The sequence below is a fragment of the Neophocaena asiaeorientalis genome, unplaced genomic scaffold, assembly GCF_003031525.2.
Source record: "Neophocaena asiaeorientalis asiaeorientalis breed wild unplaced genomic scaffold, Neophocaena_asiaeorientalis_V1.1 scaffold129, whole genome shotgun sequence".
Taxonomy (NCBI): domain Eukaryota; kingdom Metazoa; phylum Chordata; class Mammalia; order Artiodactyla; family Phocoenidae; genus Neophocaena; species Neophocaena asiaeorientalis.
Window position 1 is genome coordinate 8,255,237 of NW_020172446.1, and position 20,774 is coordinate 8,276,010.

The 20,774-nt window shown below is 41.4% G+C and overlaps 1 protein-coding gene across 1 annotated transcript in view; it reads right to left on the reverse strand.

The window, feature by feature from the left end:
• The window catches only part of UBE2G1 (ubiquitin conjugating enzyme E2 G1), a 104,592-nt gene extending 92,283 nt beyond the window's left edge, over positions 1–12,309 (reverse strand). Inside the window, exon 1 of the mRNA XM_024736378.1 lies at positions 11,896–12,309. Within this exon, the coding sequence (XP_024592146.1) occupies positions 11,896–11,941 (46 nt within the window). The 5' untranslated portion in view covers positions 11,942–12,309. The remainder of the gene's footprint in view (positions 1–11,895) is intronic.
• Between the last annotated feature and the right edge of the window lie 8,465 nt (positions 12,310–20,774).

The window sequence follows — 20,774 nt, forward strand, 5'->3', positions numbered from 1 at the left end:
CCTCGGTGGGGGGGGGTGGGGAGATCCAGAAAGGTAATTTTAATCCATTCAATAAGTATTTACTGGTTGCTTGCTGTTTCTGTCACCCTTCTAGGCATCTGTGATATGTCAGTTAATAAACAAAACCAAAAATCTCTGTCCTTATGGAGAGACCGTAGTCTAATATCATTCTCCACTCTGCCCAAAGCAATGCTGAAGTGTGGTCCCTTAACTGGTGCCAATCCACCAAACTGTTAATGGTCCCTGACCACCAGCCAAAGGAAGCATTTTGAAACTCAGATAGCAATTTGATAGTCATTTTATACGATGAACCTAATATTATAAATATGGGCTCAAATCTGTCTTTATTTCATTTTTCTAATAATTCATTTTTTATTGCTTTTTAAAATATTATATAATGAATTGAACTTTTTTTTTTTAATATTTATTTATTTATTTGGCTGCGTCGGGTCTTCGTTGCCGCACATGGGATCTTTCAGTTGCGGCATTCAAACTCTTAGTTATGGCATGTGGGATCCAGTTCCCCGACCAGGGAATCGAACCTGGGCCCCCTACATTGGAAGCATGGAGTCTTAGCCATGGGACCACCAGGGAAGTCCCTGGAAAATTTTTTTAAATTGGTCTTTCACCACAGATAATGAGAAGCACGGGTCCCACATACTTCGGATCACATCACTTCCCCCCTCCTCAGTGACTCTATTCTTCAGTATCTTTATGGTATTCCACAAATAAAACCAACCTTTCCAAATATTATTTTCCCACTAGTTCAGTTTATCATATACTCCAACCACACTGAATTGTTTTCAGAACAAGCTTTCCGTCTTGCTTGTTCTTTTCCCTCAGCCTTAAATACTTTCCTATTTTATGTGATCAAATTTTACATATCCTTTAAAAGTCAAGCACAAATGCCACCAACTCCTCAAAAGCCCTCCAGGTAGAAGAAGCAAGCTTTCCCTGACTTTCTCTGATACAGTATTTTAAAGCAGCCCTCTGAGGATTTTCTACAGACTACAGAGTTCCTAGAATACAAGAATAACTTATTCATCTGGCATCCCTATAGACTATACAAAACAGGCATCAAATTTGCTGAATGATGTAAGAGACAGTATTATATGTGCATAAATGAGCTTCACTCAAGAGATCAGAAAAACCTCCAAAATTATACCCAAAATTGTATGCATTTTTCTCAGGAGAAGGTCTTTAATGCTTACTAAATTCTCAAAGGAGTCTAAGAAGCCCCCAAATGTTAAAGAAACTACTGATATGGAAAGGACTTGGGTTTCATCGGCAGACAGATATATTTCTGCCAGCCAGCTCCATCAGGGTTACCTTGGTGAAATACCAGATATAATATAAACCTTAATTTCCTTATCTCAAAAAGGTGATAATATTTACTCCAAACATTTGCTGTAAGAACTGAATGTGACCACATATGGAAAGTCTAGGATCATGAAGAGTAACCTGTTTCCTTCCTGCCCTCTTCCCTCTTTTATATGTTAGTGAAGTAAGCAGACTTAAGTTCTTTACAAAATTTTTTTAATTACAAATTACTGCCATCCCTTGAAAGTTGTGCCCAGACCACTTTCTTGGAAATCTTCAACAGGGTTATTTGTCTTTCATAAATATCTATTTGTTTTAAATCTGTCAACTTTAGACTTCTGTAATGCTAAGTAATTCTAATTACTGTTTTTTCTACACTGCTAAATGCAAAGGTTTTTTTTTAATATATAGCTTAATGCTCTTAAAAGAACTGACATCTTGATCCTGCTGTATCTAAAATATAGTCCTTTTCCTATAAAGCTTTCCCTGACTTCACTGTACTCTCCCATAATTAATCACTCCTTCCTCAGTGCTACCTTCTGCTCCTTCCACATGTATGTTTTATACTTATACTGCATTACACTTATACTGCAATATGTACTTATGTTGCATTATAACTTTGTTTACATGTCCATCAACGCCTACAAAATGTAGCACCTCAAGGCAGGAATACCATATCAATTATCTTTGCATTCCCCCAGCATTTCTCAACGCAACTCAAGAGCTCAATAAATGAGCTTTTTTTTTTTTTTTGCGGTACGCGGGCCTCTCACTGTTGTGGCCTCTCCCGTTGCAGAGCACAGGCTCCGGACGCGTAGGCTCAGCGGCCGTGGCTCACAGGCCCAGCCGCTCCGCGGCATGTGGGGTCTTCCCGGACTGGGGCACGAACCCGTGTCCCCTGCATCGGCAGGCGGACTCTCAACCACTGCGCCACCAGGGAAGCCCAATAAATGAGCTTTTATACTGATCCTCTCTTCCATTTTCCAAACGACAACACAAGAAGTTTAAAGGAGGATTATTTAAAATTAAGATGGAATTTCTACCTCAAACTACAGATTTCTCAATTCCAACTTCCTATTCCTTGAAAGTGTTGTTATGGCAATTATGTTGCTATGTTTGTAACTATGAATAGTAAGTTTAAAAAGGAGTTCTCTACATGAAAAAAGACTGATAAAAATGCTCTGGTTAGGGCTTCCCTGGTGGCGCAGTGGTTGAGAGTCTGCCTGCCCATGCAGGGGACACGGGTTCGTGCCCCGGTCCGGGAAGATCCCACATGCCGCGGAGCGGTTAGGCCCGTGAGCCATGGCCGCTGAGCCTGCGCGTCCGGAGCCTGTGCTCTGCAACGGGAGAGGCCACAACAGTGAGAGGCCCGAGTACCGCAAAAAAAAAAAAAAAAAAAAAAAAAAAATGCTCTGGTTACAAGTGACTTTTTAAAATTTTTTATTTTAATACACAGATTTATAGGGCAATGGAAAAAACAGATCAGAAAGATCTCCTATACCCTTTACCCAGTTTCTCTCAATGCTAACATCCTGCATCACTATCGTATAATAGCGAACCCAAGAAATTGGCATTGGTACAATCCACACACTTTATTCCTATTGTATCACTCTTATTTGTGTGTGTGTATAGCTCTATGCAATTTTATCACATTTGCAGATTTATGTAACCACTATAAGACAGAAACAGTTCCATAACCACAAAGATCATTTACGTAGCCGCCTTATAGCAACACACTATTACCATCCTTAATCCCTAAAAACCACTAATCTATTCTCCATCTCTACAATTTTGTCATTTCAAGAATTTTATAAGGGTGTTAAGACCATTCAATGGGGAAAGGGAAGTCTCTTCAACAAATGGTGTTGGGAAAACTGGATATTCATACAGAAAAGAATGAAGTTGAACCCTCATCTTATATGACATACAAAAATTTACCCACAACGGATTAAAGACCTAACGTGAGACCTAAACTATAAAACTACTAGAGAAGGTTTGTGATATTGGACTTAGCACTGATTTCTTGGATGTGACACCAAAAGCACAGGAAACAAAAGCAAAAATAGACACCTGGAACTACATCAAACTTAAAAACTTTTATGCAAAGGACATAATCAGAGTTAAAAGGCAACCTATGGAAAGGGAGAAAATATTTGCATATTATGTGTCAGATAAAAGGTTAATATTCATAGTAATAAAGAATATATACAACTTAACAACAAAAAATCAAATAACCTGATTTTAAAAACAGGTAAAGGACCTGAATCAACATTTTGCCAAAGGTGATCTACCAAGGCCAACCAAGATGGGAAAAGTTGCTTAATGTCAGTAATAATCAGAGAAATGCAAATCAAAACCATATCACCTCACATCAATCAGGATGGCTACAATTAAAAAACAAGTGTTGGAGAACAAGTGGAGAAACTGGAGCCCTGTACACTGTTGGTGGGATTGTAAAATGATGCTACTGCTTTGGAAAACAGTATGGAGGTCGCTCAAAAGCATTAAAAATAAAACTTCTCAATACAGATGCACTACTCTGGTGGAGGATGTTGATATTGGGGGAAGCTAAGCTTGTGTGGGGGCAGGGGGTACTATGGGAAATCTCTGTATCTTACTCAATTTTGTTGTGAATTTAAAACTGTTGTAAAGAGAATTCCCAGGTGGTCCAATGGTTAGGACTTGGCGCTTTCACTACTGGGGCCCAGGTTCAATCCCCGGTCAGGGAACTAAGATCCCACAAGCCATGCCGCGTGGCCAAAAAATAAAATAAAATAATAAAATAAAATGGAAAAAAATAAAAAATAAAGAAAAATAAAACGGCTCTAAAAATAAGGTTTTTTTTTAAAAAAACAGAACTACCATATGACCCAGCAATCCCACTTCTGGGTATATATTCAAAAGAATTGAAAGCAGGATTTTGAAGAGATATCTGCACATCCATGTTCATAGCAGCAATAATCACAATAGCTAACAGGTGAAAGCAACCCAAATGCATCTACAGGTGAATGGAATAACAAAATGTGGTATATACAGACAATGGAGTATTATTCAGCCTTAAAAGGAAGGAAATCCTGTCATATGCTACAACATACATTACACTAATGAGCCAGTCACAAAAAGACAAAATACTGTATGAATTTACTTATATGAATCAAAAGCAGAGAAACAGTAAAACAGTTGTTAGCAGCAGCTAGGTCAAGGGGGAAAGGGAGAGTTGTTTAATGGGTATAGAGTTTCAGTTTTTCAAGATGAAAGAGCTGGAGATTTGTTTCACAACAATGTGAATATACTTAACGCTACTGAACCATACACTTAAAAATGGTTAAGATGGTCAATTTTATGTTTTTTACCACACAGAAAAAACAATTTTATATAAATGGAATCATAGAATATGCAACATTTTGAGATTAACTTTTCATTCAGCATAATTCTTTTGATATCATCTAAGTTGTTTTGTGTATCAATGGTATATTTCTTTTTATTGCTGAGTAGTATATTCCATGGTATGGATGTACCACAGTTTACTCATCCATTGAAGGACATCTGGGTTGTTTCCAGTTTGCAGTTATTACTAATAAAGCTACTATGAACATTTGCATGTAAGTTTTTATGAGGATATAAGTTTTCATTTCTCTAAAATAAATGCCCAAATGTGTACTTGATGGGTTGTATGGTAAGTGTATATTTAAACAAGAAACTGCAAACTGCTTCCACACTGACTGTACCATCTTACATTCCTACCAGCAATGTATGAGAGATGAAGTTTTTCTGCCTCCCCTGACCAGCATCTGGTGTTAATTTCTTTTAATTTAACTATTCTATATAGGTATGTGGTGATATCTTACTGCGGTTTCAACTTTCATTTCCCTGGTGTTTAATGGTGTTGAACAACTTTTTATTTGCCATCTGAAATGTCTTTTGCTCATTTTCTAAGCAGGCTGTTTTCTTTTACTGTTGAGTTTTGAAGAGTTCTTTGTATTTCCTAGATCAGTCTTTTGTCAGGTTGTTTGCAATTTTGTTCTTCCAGTTTGTAGCTTGTCTTTTCATTTGCCTTTCACAAAAGTTTTTTTTTTTTTTGATGATGTCCAGTTTACCAATATTTCCTTTTATAGATCATTCTTTTGGCGCCATGTCTACTTTGCCTAGAATTACTTGGTCTTAAAATATAAACTGTAATTAAAATACACCTTATATAAGAAATTGATAATATAATTAAAGTGTAAGTACATTCAAAAGCAAATCAAAAGTGTCTTCTAATATAAAGGGCATTTTTAGGTTTTGTTGTTTATACTTTTAACAGATCCCTAACCAATGGACAAGAAAGGCGAAGAAAAGCAGAGAAGGAAGAGTAGCAGTTTTTCTAAGTTATTAGACATTAATATAGAACATCAATAAAAGGTAAACATTTCCACTTACAAAAATTAACTTTTCAAAAATATTCTAGAACTTAACATCATAAAGAAAAGTACACATCTCTAGCAACTGCAATAAACTACAGAATTTTTTCCTAGCTGTTTCTTTGAGGGCCAGAATCTATCAATGGAGCAGCACTGATAAAAATTTCTGATTTAGGGAATTCCCTGGCTGTCCAGTGGTTAGCATCCACACTTTCACTGCGAGGGCGCAGGTTCAATCCCTGGTCAGGGAAGTAAGATCCCGCAAGCCACGTGGCACAGCCAAAAAAAAAAATTCTGATTTACTTGAATTAGCCTAATACTATCTTGCACTAGGTAAAAAAATTTTTAATTCTCTATTTTAACATGTATATCTCTTATTTCCTAAAGACGCATTTTATTCTTATTCCCTCGTTTATCTGTTCATACCAATAATTCATGTTCATTACCAAAATTTGCAAAATATTTGCTTTTTTTTATTTGTACTTTTCTGTGGCTGAAATGCCTTCAACCAAATATAACTATACTATGTTTACCTGGCCAGACTGGTTCCATAAGCATATACTATGCTTTCCTCTCTGAAAAGTTATTTCCTATAAACCAGTCAAGGATGGCATTAAACAGACTTTTGCAGGTCATCTAGTGTTTTAAATTCTAACAAAAATATTTCTCAATAATTTAGAAATGCAAAAATCCTTCATCCTGGGCTTCCCTGGAGGCGCAGTGGTTGAGAGTCCGCCTGCCGATGCAGGGGACACTGGTTCGTGCCCCGGTCCAGGAAGATCCCACATGCCGCGGAGCGGCTGGGCCCGTGAGCCATGGCCGCTGAGCCTGCGCGTCCGGAGCCTGTGCTCTGCAACGGGAGAGGCCACAACAGTGAGAGGCCCGCATACCGCAAAAAAAAAAAAATCCTTCATCCTAAATTGAAGTGAGTCCATTAAAATAAAAGAATGCTTAGCATTTTACTTGCTTGAAGCAAGAGCACATCCACACTACAATTTACAATAAATTAGCATGACCTCCTCAAAGAAACTTGCACTAAGGTAAACAAGATCAAATAACCCAAGGATTGAAAGTCTTCTTGATATATACAAACACTCTTCACCTGAAAAGTCAAAAAGCAACAATAATATAGTAGTAGTGAATGGATTTTCAGATTTTCCTCACTCGATATCACTCTATCAATAATGAAGGCATCTAATGTACATTTATATGCACACATATCACCAAATATAATGTGTATTAACTCAAACTATATAATAAAACCATATACTTTGGCACTACTTTATAGTAAGTACAGATTATACTAATATACTAATATGTACAAATTAGAGTTTACTTCAGTATTTTAATATATTAAGCAGTACTTGAGAAAGTGAGGTCTTCCATTACAAAAGACAAGTAAGTACGTTTCATTCTGACTTTATAAGTAATGGTAGTTTACTTTTGTATAAACAACTAAATTTCATTATATATCAAAAATATTCAGAGTAACACAAATTATAACTTAAAACATTTACTCCCTAATGTTAAGAAAATTCACTTACTCACTAAAAAACTAGACTTTTTTCCCAGCTTTACTGAGATAAAATTGACATATAACACTGCGTGTGTTTAAGGTATACACGATTCAATATATGTACATATTTTGAAATAAGATTCTGAAACATAACATCAGATGCATAATTCCTTGATGCTCCCTCCACTACAGGGATTACAAATCATCCAACACCCCTCCCTCAACCACAATGTCTGTTTCATTTATACTTTTTTTCTGACAGCATATAGTAGCTGCATTATTTCTATAACAGTGTAATGATTTCTGGATATAAAAATTCCCAAACTCTATTAAACAATTAGTAGTTTGATGAAATATAAACTTACTTTTATAATTTTCTTCCATTTCTAAATATGTGGGTAAACAACTATTAGTATACAAATATTAATATTCTGCTCATCACCTAGAATCTTCTACCACTAGGGTATCCCTGTCAATAATCAATTACTCTATTTCTGCTACTTTAAGATTATTAATGAAATTTTATGTCAGAATGCCAATACATTCTAGAAAGGCCAATGAGAAATATTAAAAATTGGGCTTTCTTTGGCCCCATCTGGACATGTAGACTAATACTCTGAAGGTGAGGCCAGGAATCTGTATTTTTAACATACTCCCAAGTGATTTTACTGCACATAAATCTGAGAAACACACATAACTAACTCATCACAACCTACTTACATGTGTAGACAAGGAGACAAAGATTTGGGAATGTTGCAGATTACTTTAAAATATGCAATCAAAATTTCTACAGTAAAAGGAGTTCAATTATTTTATTGTTACTGCTTAAGAGATTCTTCTTGCTAGTTCGGGGATGACAGGTACCTATGAGAAAGCAACTGTGCTGTCAATGTTAAAAAAAACTCAAGTGATCTTAAAAAAAAAAATCCTCTTATTCTTTATAAACGTTTATCATAAAGTAAAAGTTAGTATGGTTAGAGTAGGGAATAAGTCCAATTAGTCCAACTTATTTTCTCACAGTTAACTGCTAACACAGAAAAGCTTAGCGCTACTTTCAATCTACCACATTCTGCAGAACGTTGGTCGTAAAGTGACAATGGCTAAAACATCTTTCTATTATTACCTTAAGAATATCACTTAGATTTTAATGTGCATTATTTCGTACATAAAATTTTATTAAGATGAGAACATTTCCCCAATCATTTTGGTAGTTACTGGATAAATTAAGCTCAAATATTTAAATTTATAAAACCATATTTCACAATTGTGTTAAACTGTTGCTCCCTGGAAGACAATATAGCCAATTAAAAACAACGAAGTCTCTAATAAGAAGGTCCTGAATATGAATCTAGCAGCACCACTTACTACCTGTGTGACCTTGGGCAAGTTATTGATACTCTCTTAGCCTCAATTTCCTTATTAGGAGGATTAAATGAGATAATATATGTAAAGCTCTCAGCGAAATGCTTGGTAGATGCTATGCTAGTCCTCAGTAAACGTGAGCCCGTATAAACATATATATAAACATACATAGCTATATAAACATATACAGTATAAGAAGCCACACAAGAAATTATTGATGATGGCTGCTTCCAAGAAAAGCAGCCTGGGTTGGGATGGAAAGACTAAACCTTTTTTATACTCTTTGTATTTTTAACCACTGCTTACAACACCTTTTCAAAAAAAAAAAAAAATTAAATGATCTCCTGTACTGTGGGATTTCTTAGTGTTTAGCATTATGCACTGCAAAAACTGAACTGTGACTGCTGAATTCGCAAAGAAGTAAGTCATAGTCTAATAATACCCACAAAGAAATACACAACCTATCTGGTTTCATGAATCTGTTAGGTGTTCTTACTTGCTTCACAATGGCCATTATGGTCTTAACTAAAACACCTTAAACCAGAGTTTTCAACCTCAGATGACTATGTCCCTCAGGGGACATCTGGCAACAGAGACATTTTTGGTTGTCACAACTGAGGAGGTGTACTACTGGCATCTGGTGGGTAGGGGCCAAGAATGCTGCTAAACATTCTATTATGCATAGTATAGGCCTTTACAACAATAATCAGCCCAAAATATCAGTGGTGCTGAGGCTGAGAAACTCTGCAACCCAAGGAACCATTCTGCTTCACTCAGAAAGTCACCATGTTCTTCATTACAGTTACCAACAAAACACAACACACACACAATAAATTCTCCCCTCAAATAATGAAGTAAAATCTTTCAGGACTGGCAGACTACGGTCTCAATAAATGTAACTATTGTTAGCCACTGTTGTTGTTAAGTTTCTGAAATTCTAGCAGCTAGAATGGCTTAGGTTTGTGTGTCTACTCAGTTCAATACATTTCAAGATTTTCAAAGCATTTATTATTAAGCCTTCCAAAAGTTCACTCTAAATTATTTCAAGAGACTACAGTTTACCATTCTTTCCTGTTTTCAAATGATATCTGAAAAACCAAAAAGCTCAAACAATGTACTACTAACGACTAAAATACAACAGGGCCTTTATTTCAGTATGTAGTTTTATCAAGTCTTCCCAATAAACTTGATATTTTCACATTTTCCTTAATACACTGGCCTTGGTCTGTTTTATACATTTTGAGCATGTTAACCTTCAAAAATTTAAGAAAATATTAACAACAGTCCATTGTGTCTGATCAAAAAGACAAGAAAATTAATCAGCAGCTAAGTAACTTTATAATGAGGCGTGAAAAATTACAAACTAAATCATTCTGTCCTCCAAACTTAAAGCATATCTTGGTGTGCCTTATCAAAAAGTCAACCATTAAGAAAGAGCTTTGGGAAATGTCTTATCAATATGTGGGATTAATCTTGTAAAAGAGAGCAAAACTGAACCAAGTGGCTATCAAAATTTACAGCCTGTTCACAAATAGGTTGGAAAGAATTTTGAAACACTGCTACTGATAACACTGTTATTAGTCATACTTTACTATCTTAGTAACTGCTTAACTTCTTTTACACCTTTAAAATATGTATCTTTCCCATTATGAAAGAGTTGAGTACTGTCTTAATACTGATTTAGTATTTTAATACTGTTTAACAGTCCACCACATAATTAAAACTTATTCTGATTTAAAGTATTCTTAGGGAGAAAAAAGAACATCTTAATTCCTTCCTCCAAAACCAAACAAACCAGAAAAATACACAGAAGAGTAACGTGTGTTTGCAAATATAAGATGCAATAAAGTTATTCTTTCACTGCTTGCCCAATACATTTGCGATGGACACAGGTATCACTAGAAATTCTCCATTCACTCCGTCACTCTCCCTGAGCATTTAGAACTTTAGTACTTGTCCAAACCTGCTTGCTCATGCTCTAATAATAAACCTAATTATACAACCTGTAACAGCCCCTGACAACCTTTTCCTTAAGAAGCCATAAAGGTGATTTAACTAACACCTCAACCTAAGTCTTAGTAAACCTATTTCAAAAATAGATGTCTTCATTTCAGCCTCTGGGTTCTGCCGAGGGCTCAGGGCCGCGGGCTGTGGAGTGGGGAGGTGAAGATCCGTCAGAACTGAGGAGGACACAGGCTGGGCGTTGGGCAGCAGTGCTTAACTGCTGGTTCATTTCTCTTTAAATCTGGCAGCACGTGGGGCGGCATTGTGAAGCCACCGACCCGCCTCCCCCCTTCCACTCCGCACACGTACGTCCCCGTCCCCACTGCGCATGCTCCACTCACACAGTCCTAGCAGAGTCGGAGCCAACCCCCTAAAAAGTCAACCTGGAAGCCGCAAACGGCCGGAGGCCGGGACAATGGGGGAGGGGGGACGCAGGCACCTCTGGGGAGGCAGACTGGCCACCGCCCCAAGCCAGAGCCCGCGGGCCTCAGCCCCGGGGACCCGCAGGCCTGCACAGGAGCCGGAGTCGCTCGGAGCACAAAGCCCCGAGCCGACCAGCGAGCGGCTCTCGGCTCGGCCCGCTCCTACCCTCCCCCAGCCGGGCGGCGCAGCCGGAGCCCGTGCCAGGCGGAGGCAGGCGAGGCGGCGTCCCGCGCCCCGCAGGGTTCTCAGACCCCGCGCGCCCGCGACGAGGCCGCGGAGGCCGGGGCTTTTGTTGTCCGCCACAACTCCGCGGACCCGGCGCTGCCTGAGCAGAAGTTTGGCGCGCCTCACCCGGAGGCCAGTTCCTTTCGCCCACCCTGCCCCCGGCTGTCCGCCCGCGGCTCCGACAGCCGAGCCCCGGACGCGCAGCCGGCCCGGCCCAGAGGCTCTTCCTGCCTCGGGGGGCCGGCGGCCTCTGCAGCACCTGAGCCCGGACCCGCCCCTCCAGGGAGGGTCCGCCGGGGCTGTGGACCTACAGCCCCTCCCCCGCAACGTCCCACCGAACAGTGGGGGAGGGGGCAACCTCCCCTCCTTCCCCCGGGGCGGCAGGCCCGGTCCTGGGGCCGAGGCTGGGGCGCGTCCCCGCCCCTAATGCCCTAAGAAAGCAGGGAAAGAAGTGATGGGCCCGGCTGGGACTGGCGCCCTGGTTCCCCAACCTCGCAGGCCCGCTCCCGGCCTCGCCGGGGGCTGCCGCTTCCCCTTGCCCGTCCGGCCGCCCGCCCGGGAGCGCCCAGGAGGAGGAGAGGAGGAGCAGGCAGCTGCTCGCCGTGATCGCGGCCCGGGCCGGCGCCCCTCCACCCGCCCGCTCACCTGCCAGCTGTCTTCGCAGTAGCAGTGCCGACTGCAGCTCCGTCATCCTCCCCGCCAAGGGCCCGGGCTGGCGCCGGGGCTTCTGAAGAACTGGGGACAGGCTCTGGGGCTGCTCGAGCTGGGTGTGCTGAGGAACCCGGGCCCCCACGACGGGAGCGCCGAAGCCGACGGACGCTGGGCTGGGGCGGCGGTAGCGGCGTCTCGCTGCCGGTGCGAGTCAGCTCGCTTCAGCTTTCCTCACAGCGCCTCACGCCCGGAAGGGGAGGGTACCCGTGCCGCCGCGGCGCGCACTGGGACTTCGCTCGCCCGCTTCCCTCCTTCAACCCGCCAGTCGGCCCCACCGGTGCCTTCCCCCGCCACTGCCTCACTGCGCGCAGGGTCGCTCCACGCAGGCGCGCTGGGGCTGCCTACTTCGGAAGCTGCCCTCCCGCTAGGCCGACCCCTCTGGCTCCCTGCCCCGCCTCCGGAGGCGGAACCCCGCCCCCTCCGCGCAGTGGCCGCTGACGCCGCCATCTTGGGAAGGTCGCCGCCTGGCCTGGTGCCGGGGCCTCGGCGGGAGACGCCCCACAGACGCCATGACAAAGAGGTCGCGGAGGGTCAAGACAGCACCTCCGGGTCGAAGCAGGTGGTCTGAGAGTGAAGGGGCCAAAAGAAGTGGTAGATGCCTAGTTGTTGGCGAGCGCCCAACAGCTATCTAACACTCCACATATGGTGTGCGAATTAGTCATTGTTAAAGGCGAACTTAGTATACACGGTGTGCCCCATTTTAAGCACACCTCCAAAATAGACTTCAGATATGCTGGTAATTCACTTTACAGAAAGTTGCACGAAAAGATTCTTGAAATAAGTAAAATGTTCTGCATCTCATAGCACAAAATGTTTAAACACCGTTAATAATCTCTATGTGTAAAGTGAGTTGAGATTAGCAAAATCTGATATACACGGTACAAAATATGCAGAAAGGCATCTACTATGTAAAGTCTAAGTGCGGGATCTAGGGTTTGGAAAAAGCAACCTTACCCCGCTCTATCTCTTCTCATCCTCATTCCCACAGCTTTCTGCCTTGCATAACAGAGTCTTAATAAAGAGATGGAACAGAAGGAAAAATGATACCTAATGGCACTCAAATGTATCTGTTCCTTCAAAAATATTTACTGAACCTGGGCTTCCCTGGTGGCGCAGCGGTGGGGAGTCCGCCTGCCGATGCAGCGGACACAGGTTCTTGCCCCGTTCCGGGAAGATCCCACATGCCGCGGAGCGGCTGGGCCCGTGAGCCATGGCCGCTGAGCCTGCGTGCCCGGAGCCTGTGCTCTGCAACGGGAGAAGCCACAACAGTGAGAGGCCCAAGTACCAAAAAATATATATATATATATATACATATATATATATATATTTACTGAACCTGCATTAACTTTGTACCTGAATTGTAGAAGACACAGAGAACACAGCTCTGTTCCTATCCTCAAAGGTCTTACAGTCTCCGTGAGCTCCAGGTAGGGTAGCCAGAGGAGGACCAGGTTCTAATACAGTTTCTTGATTCCAAAAATTACTGAAAAAGTTGTCCTCACTCTCCCTCTAAAACAAGACTTAAAAGGAACAAATAAACATTAAGAGTGAATCAGCAGCGCTTCCCTGGTAGCGCAGTGGTTAAGAATCCACCTGCCAATGCAGGGGACACAGTTCTGAGCCTTGGTCCAGGAAGATCCCACATACCGCAGAGCAACTAAGCCCGTGCGACACAACGACTGAGCCTGTGCTCTAGAGCCCGGGAGCCACAGCTACTGAGCCCGCGTGCCACAACTACTGAAGCCCATGCGCCTAGAGCTGGTGCTCTGCAAGAAGAGAAGCCACCACGATGAGAAGCCCATGCACCACAACAGAGTAGCCCCCCTCGCCGCAACTAGAGAAAGCCAACGTGCAGAAAAAAAAAAAAAAAGAGTGAATCTGCATAAAAACATAAATCTACCATTTAAAAAAAAGGTGAATCTGGACTCCTTTGGGAAACAACTCCCTGGAGCTAACCCAGGTTTTGTGAAGCCTAAAATTTACTCCGTTTGAAGGACTCTCTTTAGGGAAAAAAATTTTTTAATTGCGTTTGAATATGATTGTCTATTTAGAATGAGAAAATAAACCACAAATAACTGTATGCTTGGAAAATTGTTCCCTTTCTCTGAGATCTCTTGAGGCAGGTTATCAGAAATTCTGCTTGATTGCAACATGGTTTCCTCTCTCACCTAAAACAAATTCCAGCCTTCAGGGGAGCTCTAAAGCTTCCTTAGCTTTACCAGAAAAAAATCCGTTTCTGACACCATCCCTCCTTTCCGGACCAAAACTCTTTCTATTTAAGTAAATTTTTAGTTTTTTCAAAGTAGTAAATACACATAGTTCATAACCAGTGTATTAAGGATTATAGAGAAAAACAAACGTATTTCTCACATGTGCCCTTCACCATTCCTAAATCCTGCTTACCAAACGCAATCCCTTTTAACTCTTTTAGCAGTTTCTCCTCGTAGTTACCTCCATTTATTCTAAATGATATAATGCTTTTTCTTGCCTTATCCATTTTAGACCTTATAGATTTATTCTTATTGTAACTGATAAGGATTTAACTGTCATGCTACTTTCCATCTTTTATTCTCCTAAATTATTAAATTATCATATTTAGTTATAGCAATAAATGGTTTTTACACAATTGTGTATTTGTAAATGTTGAATAGGAGAGTCAAATACTATAATGGATTATATTCATTCCTTACACAGATTTTTTTTTTGGAGGCCTAGTGTTTCTAATTATACTTTTTTTTTCTTGCAGTATCTTGATTATAATTAATATCCTTCCCTTCCCTATCCCACCTAGTGCTATCGTACCACTTATCCTATCAAGCCCTTTTCCTTGAAACTCTCCTTTCTAGAAGTCTCTATGTTACTCTCTAACCTGGGCTGGTTGCTTTGGGCTATGCTTCCTACATAGAAGTCTTCTTAGGACTCCCCTTGGCTGCTCTCCTGGGCTGAGTCTACTGCATCCTAGATCAAGTCTAATTACTTTTTGTGACTCCCTTCTTTTGCTGGAGCATATTATCAGATAACTTCTGATGAGTATACATGAGGCAAATTTTCCAAGTCCTTATAATAACAGCTGAAAATGCCATTATTTTAAACATCCATAATTAAGTGCCAGTTTAGCTGGGTACAGAATTTTATGTTTAAAATCAAATATTTTTTCTTCAAAAATGTGGAAGCATTGGTCCATTGTCTTTTAGCATCCAGTGTTGCTGTTGATTCTTATTCCATTGTCAGTGACCTCAGTGACCTACTTTTTTTTCTTCTCTGGATAGCCTTAGGATTTTTTTTTCTGACTGTGTTGGGTCTTTGTTGCTGCATGCAGGCTTTGTCTAGTTGCAGCGAGTGGGGGCTACACTTCCTTGCGGTGGGTGAGCTTCTCATTGCAGTGGCTTTTCTTGTTGTGGAGCACGGGCTTCAGTAGTTGTGGCTCATGGGCTTAGTTGCTCCACTGCATGTGGGATCTTCCCAGACTAGGGCTTGAACCCGTGCGCCCTGCATTGGCAGGTGGATTCTTAACCACTGTGGTACCAGGAAAGTCCTTTTTTTGTATTTTAAACTATCATGATAATATGCTTTGGTTTTCTATAGGATGTTTTCTTTTTTTAATTCACTGGGTTCACAGTGAGTTTTGTAGTGACAGAATGGTTGTTTCCATTTACATACAGAAATAAGCTTAGAATAATGAGATAGTCTGCATTTTTCTGGTATATAAAAAATTATTTTAAAAAGCAGTTGAAAAAAAAAGCAGTTGAGGGGCTTCCCTGGTGGCGCAGTGGTTGAGAGTCCACCTGCCGATGCAGGGGACACGGGTTCGTGCCCCGGTCCGGGAAGATCCCACATGCCACGGAGCGGCTGGGCCCGTGAGCCATGGCCACTGAGCCTGTGTGTCCGGAGCCTGTGCTCCGCAACAGTGAGAGGCCCGCGTACCGCAAATAATAATAAAATAATAATAATAATAATAAAAGCAGTTGATTTTTGTATTTTGATCCTGCAACCTCACTAAACTCTAAATTAACAATTTATAGATTATTTTTATTTTCTATGTAAATAATGTAAGTCTAAATAAAGGTGTTTCTATTTCTTTCTTTTGATACATTGTTTCTCTTTTTGCCTCACTGTGCTGGCTAGGACCTCCAGCAGAGTTGCATAGAAGTAGTAGTGGGCACCCTTATTTTTTTCCATTCTTAAAGGGTTATTTTGATGTTTCATTATTTCTTTCATGCTGTAGATTTTTTTGTAGATCACTTTAACAAGCTAATGAAGTTCCCTTCTATTCCTTGCTTATTAAGATTTTTTTTAATTTATTTATTTTTGGCTGCGTTGGGTTTTCGTTGCTGCTTGAGGGCTTTCTCTGGTTGTGGCGAGCGGGGGCTACTCTTCATTGCGGTGCGCAGGCTTCTCATTGTGGTGGCTTCTCTTGTTGCGGAGCACGGGCTCTAGGCATGCGGGCTTCTGTAGTTGTGGCTCGTGGGCTCTAGAGCGCAGGCTCAGTAGTTGTGGCACATGGGCTTCATTGCTCCGTGGCATGTGGGAACTTCCCAGACCAGGGTTCAAACCTGTGTCCCCTGCATTGGCAGGCAGATTCTTAACCACTGCGCTACCAGGGAAGCCCTAAGATTTATTTTTAAAATAATCCCCAAATCTTTATCTCCAGCCCAGATCTTTCACTAGTTCATGTCAGCGCATCTAACTGTCTAACTCTGTGTTCATTGACCTAACAAATGTTCATTGAACACCTACTGTGAGCTAGAGGTGATTCTAAGACCTAGGGTCGGGGAGTAAACTAGACAGACCAAGTTCCTACCCACATGGCACAGACATCCAGTGAGAGAGGACAATCAGTTAAAAAGGTAAACAAATATTAAACAAGTCATCATTATAACAAGTGATATGATAGAAGTAAAAAAGGAAAAGAGTAAAGTTTAGATAAGGTAGCCAGGGAAGTCCTCTCTCAAGAGATTATATTTGAGCTGAGTTCTGAATTACAAGTAGGAGATGCCATTTGAGGATTCTGGGGAAGAGCATTCCAGGAGAGGAAAAGCTACTTCTAAGACCCTATGGTAAGAAAGATCTTGGCTTGGGACTTCCCTGGTGACACAGTGGTTAAGAATCTGCCTACCAATGCAGGGGACATGGGTTCGAGCCGTGGTCCGGGAAGATCCCACATGCCGCGGAGCAACCAAGCCCGTGCGCCACAACTACTGAGCCTGAGCTCTAGAGCCTGCGAGCCACAACTACTGAGCCCGCAAGCCACAACTACCAAAGCCCACACGCCTAGAGCCCACGTTCCACAACAAGAGAAGCCACCGCAATGAGAAGCCTGCGCACCACAACGAAGAGTAGCCCCTGCTTGCCACAACTAGAGAAAGCCCACGCACAGCGATGAAGACCCAACACAGACAAAAATAAATAAAATAAAATAAATAAATCCAAAAAAAGCTTAAAAGAAAAAGAATGTAAACCCTGAAAAAAAGTAAACCCTGAATATCAATTTAGAAATGAATAAATAAATTTATTTTTTAAAAAAAGGAGAAAGAGCTCGGCTTGTCCAAAGACTAGAAAGGGGGTCAGCATGGGTGTGGCGGCCCTACTGGAACCTGATGAAAAGGGTGCTAAGAGCAGGTTGGAGAGGCAGACAGGGGTCATCTTACAAAGGAGGCCTTGTTGACCACAGGAAACAGTCTGGATTTTAGTTTAGTTACAGTGGAAGCCTTGAGACTGGTGATTTTTTACATTGTTTAAAACTCCCTTTGGCACTTACACAAAAGAGAGGACTTTACTGGAAGATCAGTAAGAAGGGTATTGCAGAGGATGAGGTAAAAGATGGTGGTAACTTGAACCAGAATGGGGGCAAGGATGGTAAAGTAGGTGTGGGGAGGGGAGATTGGGAATGGATTTGAGATAAATTTTGGAAGTAACATAGGAAGGGCATGCTGATGGATTGAATGTGGGTGAAGGGGAAAGACGACTCCTAGGTTTCTGACCCCTGGAAGAACTGGCTTTATTTCAAAAAGGAAGACGGGAACAACAAGTTCAAGTGGGTGATATAAAGAGATCTATTTTGGATGAGTTATATTTTAGCTCTTTATTAGACATCCAAGCAGAGATGTCAAATTAGCATATGCATACATAAGACGAGCTCAGAGGAGAGGCCAAGGCTACAGGTTATAGATCTATAGATACAAATTTGGAGAGATCAGATTTCCTAGGGAGAGAGTGAACTGAAATTTTTTTTATTTTTACTTTTGGCTGTACCACGTGGCTTGCAGGATCTTAGTTCCCCAACCAGGGATGAACACAAAGGAGAAAAACCAGTGTGGGGTGTTACAAAAGCCAAGACAGGAGCAAATGTTCCGAGGAGGAAGGAATGGTCAACTGCAACAGGCTATTGAGAGGTAGAGAAAGATGAAGACTGAGAAGGATGCACTGAATTTTTTTCTTAATTAAGACAACTGGCGTTTATTGGACATTCACTATGTACAAAGTAACTGAATAACCACTTTGATGCATTACCTCACAGATTACATACATTAACCCTATTATTTCCATTCTACAGATGAGGAAACTGAGGCTTAGATTCAGCGGCCTTCTCAGATGTCAAATCCTCTTAAAACATCATAAATGGTGGAATTGGGATTGAAACCCCAACTGTCTGTTGCCAAAACCTGAGCTATTACCCACTGTACTGTACAGCCTCCTGTAACAGCAGGTATAAGAGGCTGCATTCTGTCTCCTTAATATATTAAGTTACTTAACAACTCACCCAGGCATGACCATACTACCTGTTTCACATTTCACTACCTGAAAGAATTTAGTAACACTTCACACCCGGATGTTTGTGCACTTTGTCTTCCAAATCTTTTAGGAAAATGTTCAATGAAGAAATTTCCAGCATTAACCTGCAGGTGGTCTCAGTCTTAACACTATTCTATTCAGAGAAATCTTTATATAATGTATTCTGCATTTGGAATTTTTTTTCTTGAGGTATAATTGACATATTAGTTTCAGGTGTACAGCATAATGATTCCATGTTTGTATACACTGAGATCACCACCATAAGTCTAGTTACCATCCATCACCATACATAATTAACAAAAAAATTTTTTCTTACAATGAGACTTTTAAGATGTACTCTCTTAGCAACTTTCAACTATTCAACACAGTATTATTAACTATAGTCGCCATGATACACATTACATCCCCGTGACTTGTTTTATAACTGGAAGTTTGTACATTTTGATTCCTTTCACACTCCCCCTCCCCCACCACGCACTGAATTTTGAAACTGAGAAGCTGTTTTTGACCTTGATAGAAGGATTTTGATGGAGCAGTGTTGACAGCAGGCAGAGCAAAGTGGGTTGAAGGCTAAATGCAAGATGGAAAAATAGAGATCTCAGTGTCGTGTGCTTATTTGAGGTTTGTGGTCATGAACTGCAAAAGGAACCAGTAGGTCCAGCCCGGTAATTTTTTTTTTTCTGGCAATTTTCAGTTGCTCAGGTGTAGGCATGAAAAACTCTGATAGCTGGGGTACATTTAGGGTTGGGGCTATCCAGTCAAGTAACTGGAGATTGAGATGGAGACAGGCAAGTTTGTTGAAGTTGTATGAAGAGAGTGCCTGTAGTAATGGACTCTTCTCTAAGCTAAGTAGAGAAGGAAGTGAAAATGGGAGGGAGCTGATAGTGAAAAAGTGATACAAATAATGGGATCTTGATGAGTTTGAAGAGTTGTGTGGTATAGACACTAAAGCAAATTAGCTGGAAGGATAGGAAATGGTGGTCAGGGTGGGTGGTTTGAAATCCAGAATTCAGTTGAGGTATGGTCATGGGTGGTGAGTTGGTCTCCTGTGAACATAGGAGAGGCTGGCGGGTGGGGAGGGGAGGGGAGGGAAGGAAGTCAAGGAGGTGACAGGCAGGAGTACTGGATAGGTCTTCCACATGGGTAATTAAGTCCCCAAGGACAAGAGGTGGGGTAGAATGAAGGGAAAGGCTGTGAACCAGGAGACAAAGTTATTGGTGAATGGGTCCACAGATAATAGCAATAAAGAGAGTAATAAGTGGGACTTCCCTGGCGGTCCAGTGGTTAAGACTCTGTGCTTCCACTGCAGGGGGCAAGGGTTTGATCACTGGTCAGGGAACTAAAATCCCATAGGCGGAGCGGCACGGCCAAAAAGAAAAAAAGGGAGAGTAATAAGTGGTATAGCGGAGATGGCATTAACCTCAAAGAGCTCAGGTTTGGGGAAGTAAAGGAGAAGAAAGACTGGGAAGAAGCAGTGAGGAACCAGGAGACTATGCTAAGCCTACTGGCCCTGAGATCCATGAAATGTGAGAGAAGACAGCCTTCCCTTGAGAGGGCTGAGGAACCTGAGTCCTTAGAAGAGAGCCGGGTTCAGATAAGGCCAGGAGGTGAAGAAGTGTCCCGTAAGCACCTCAAGCTACTGTGATCAGAACACACTGTCAGGGTGGGTGTGGGGAGATAAATCAGGAGTATGGGATTAACATATATACACTACTACCTATAAAATAGAGAAACAACAAGGACCTACTGTATGGCATAGGGAACTATACTCAATACCTTATAATAACTTATAATGGAAAAGAATCTGAAAAAAATAGATATATTTTTATACATATAAATGAAGCACTTTGCTGTACGCCCAAACCTAACACATTGTAAATAAACTATACTTCAATTTTTTCTAATGGTTAAAATTAAAAAAAAAAAATCCTTAAACATAGAAACAAAAACCTCACTGTCTTCCCCCCAACCTGCTGTCACGTCTGACAGTACCTAGTCACCCAGGTCAGAAAAGAGAGAGT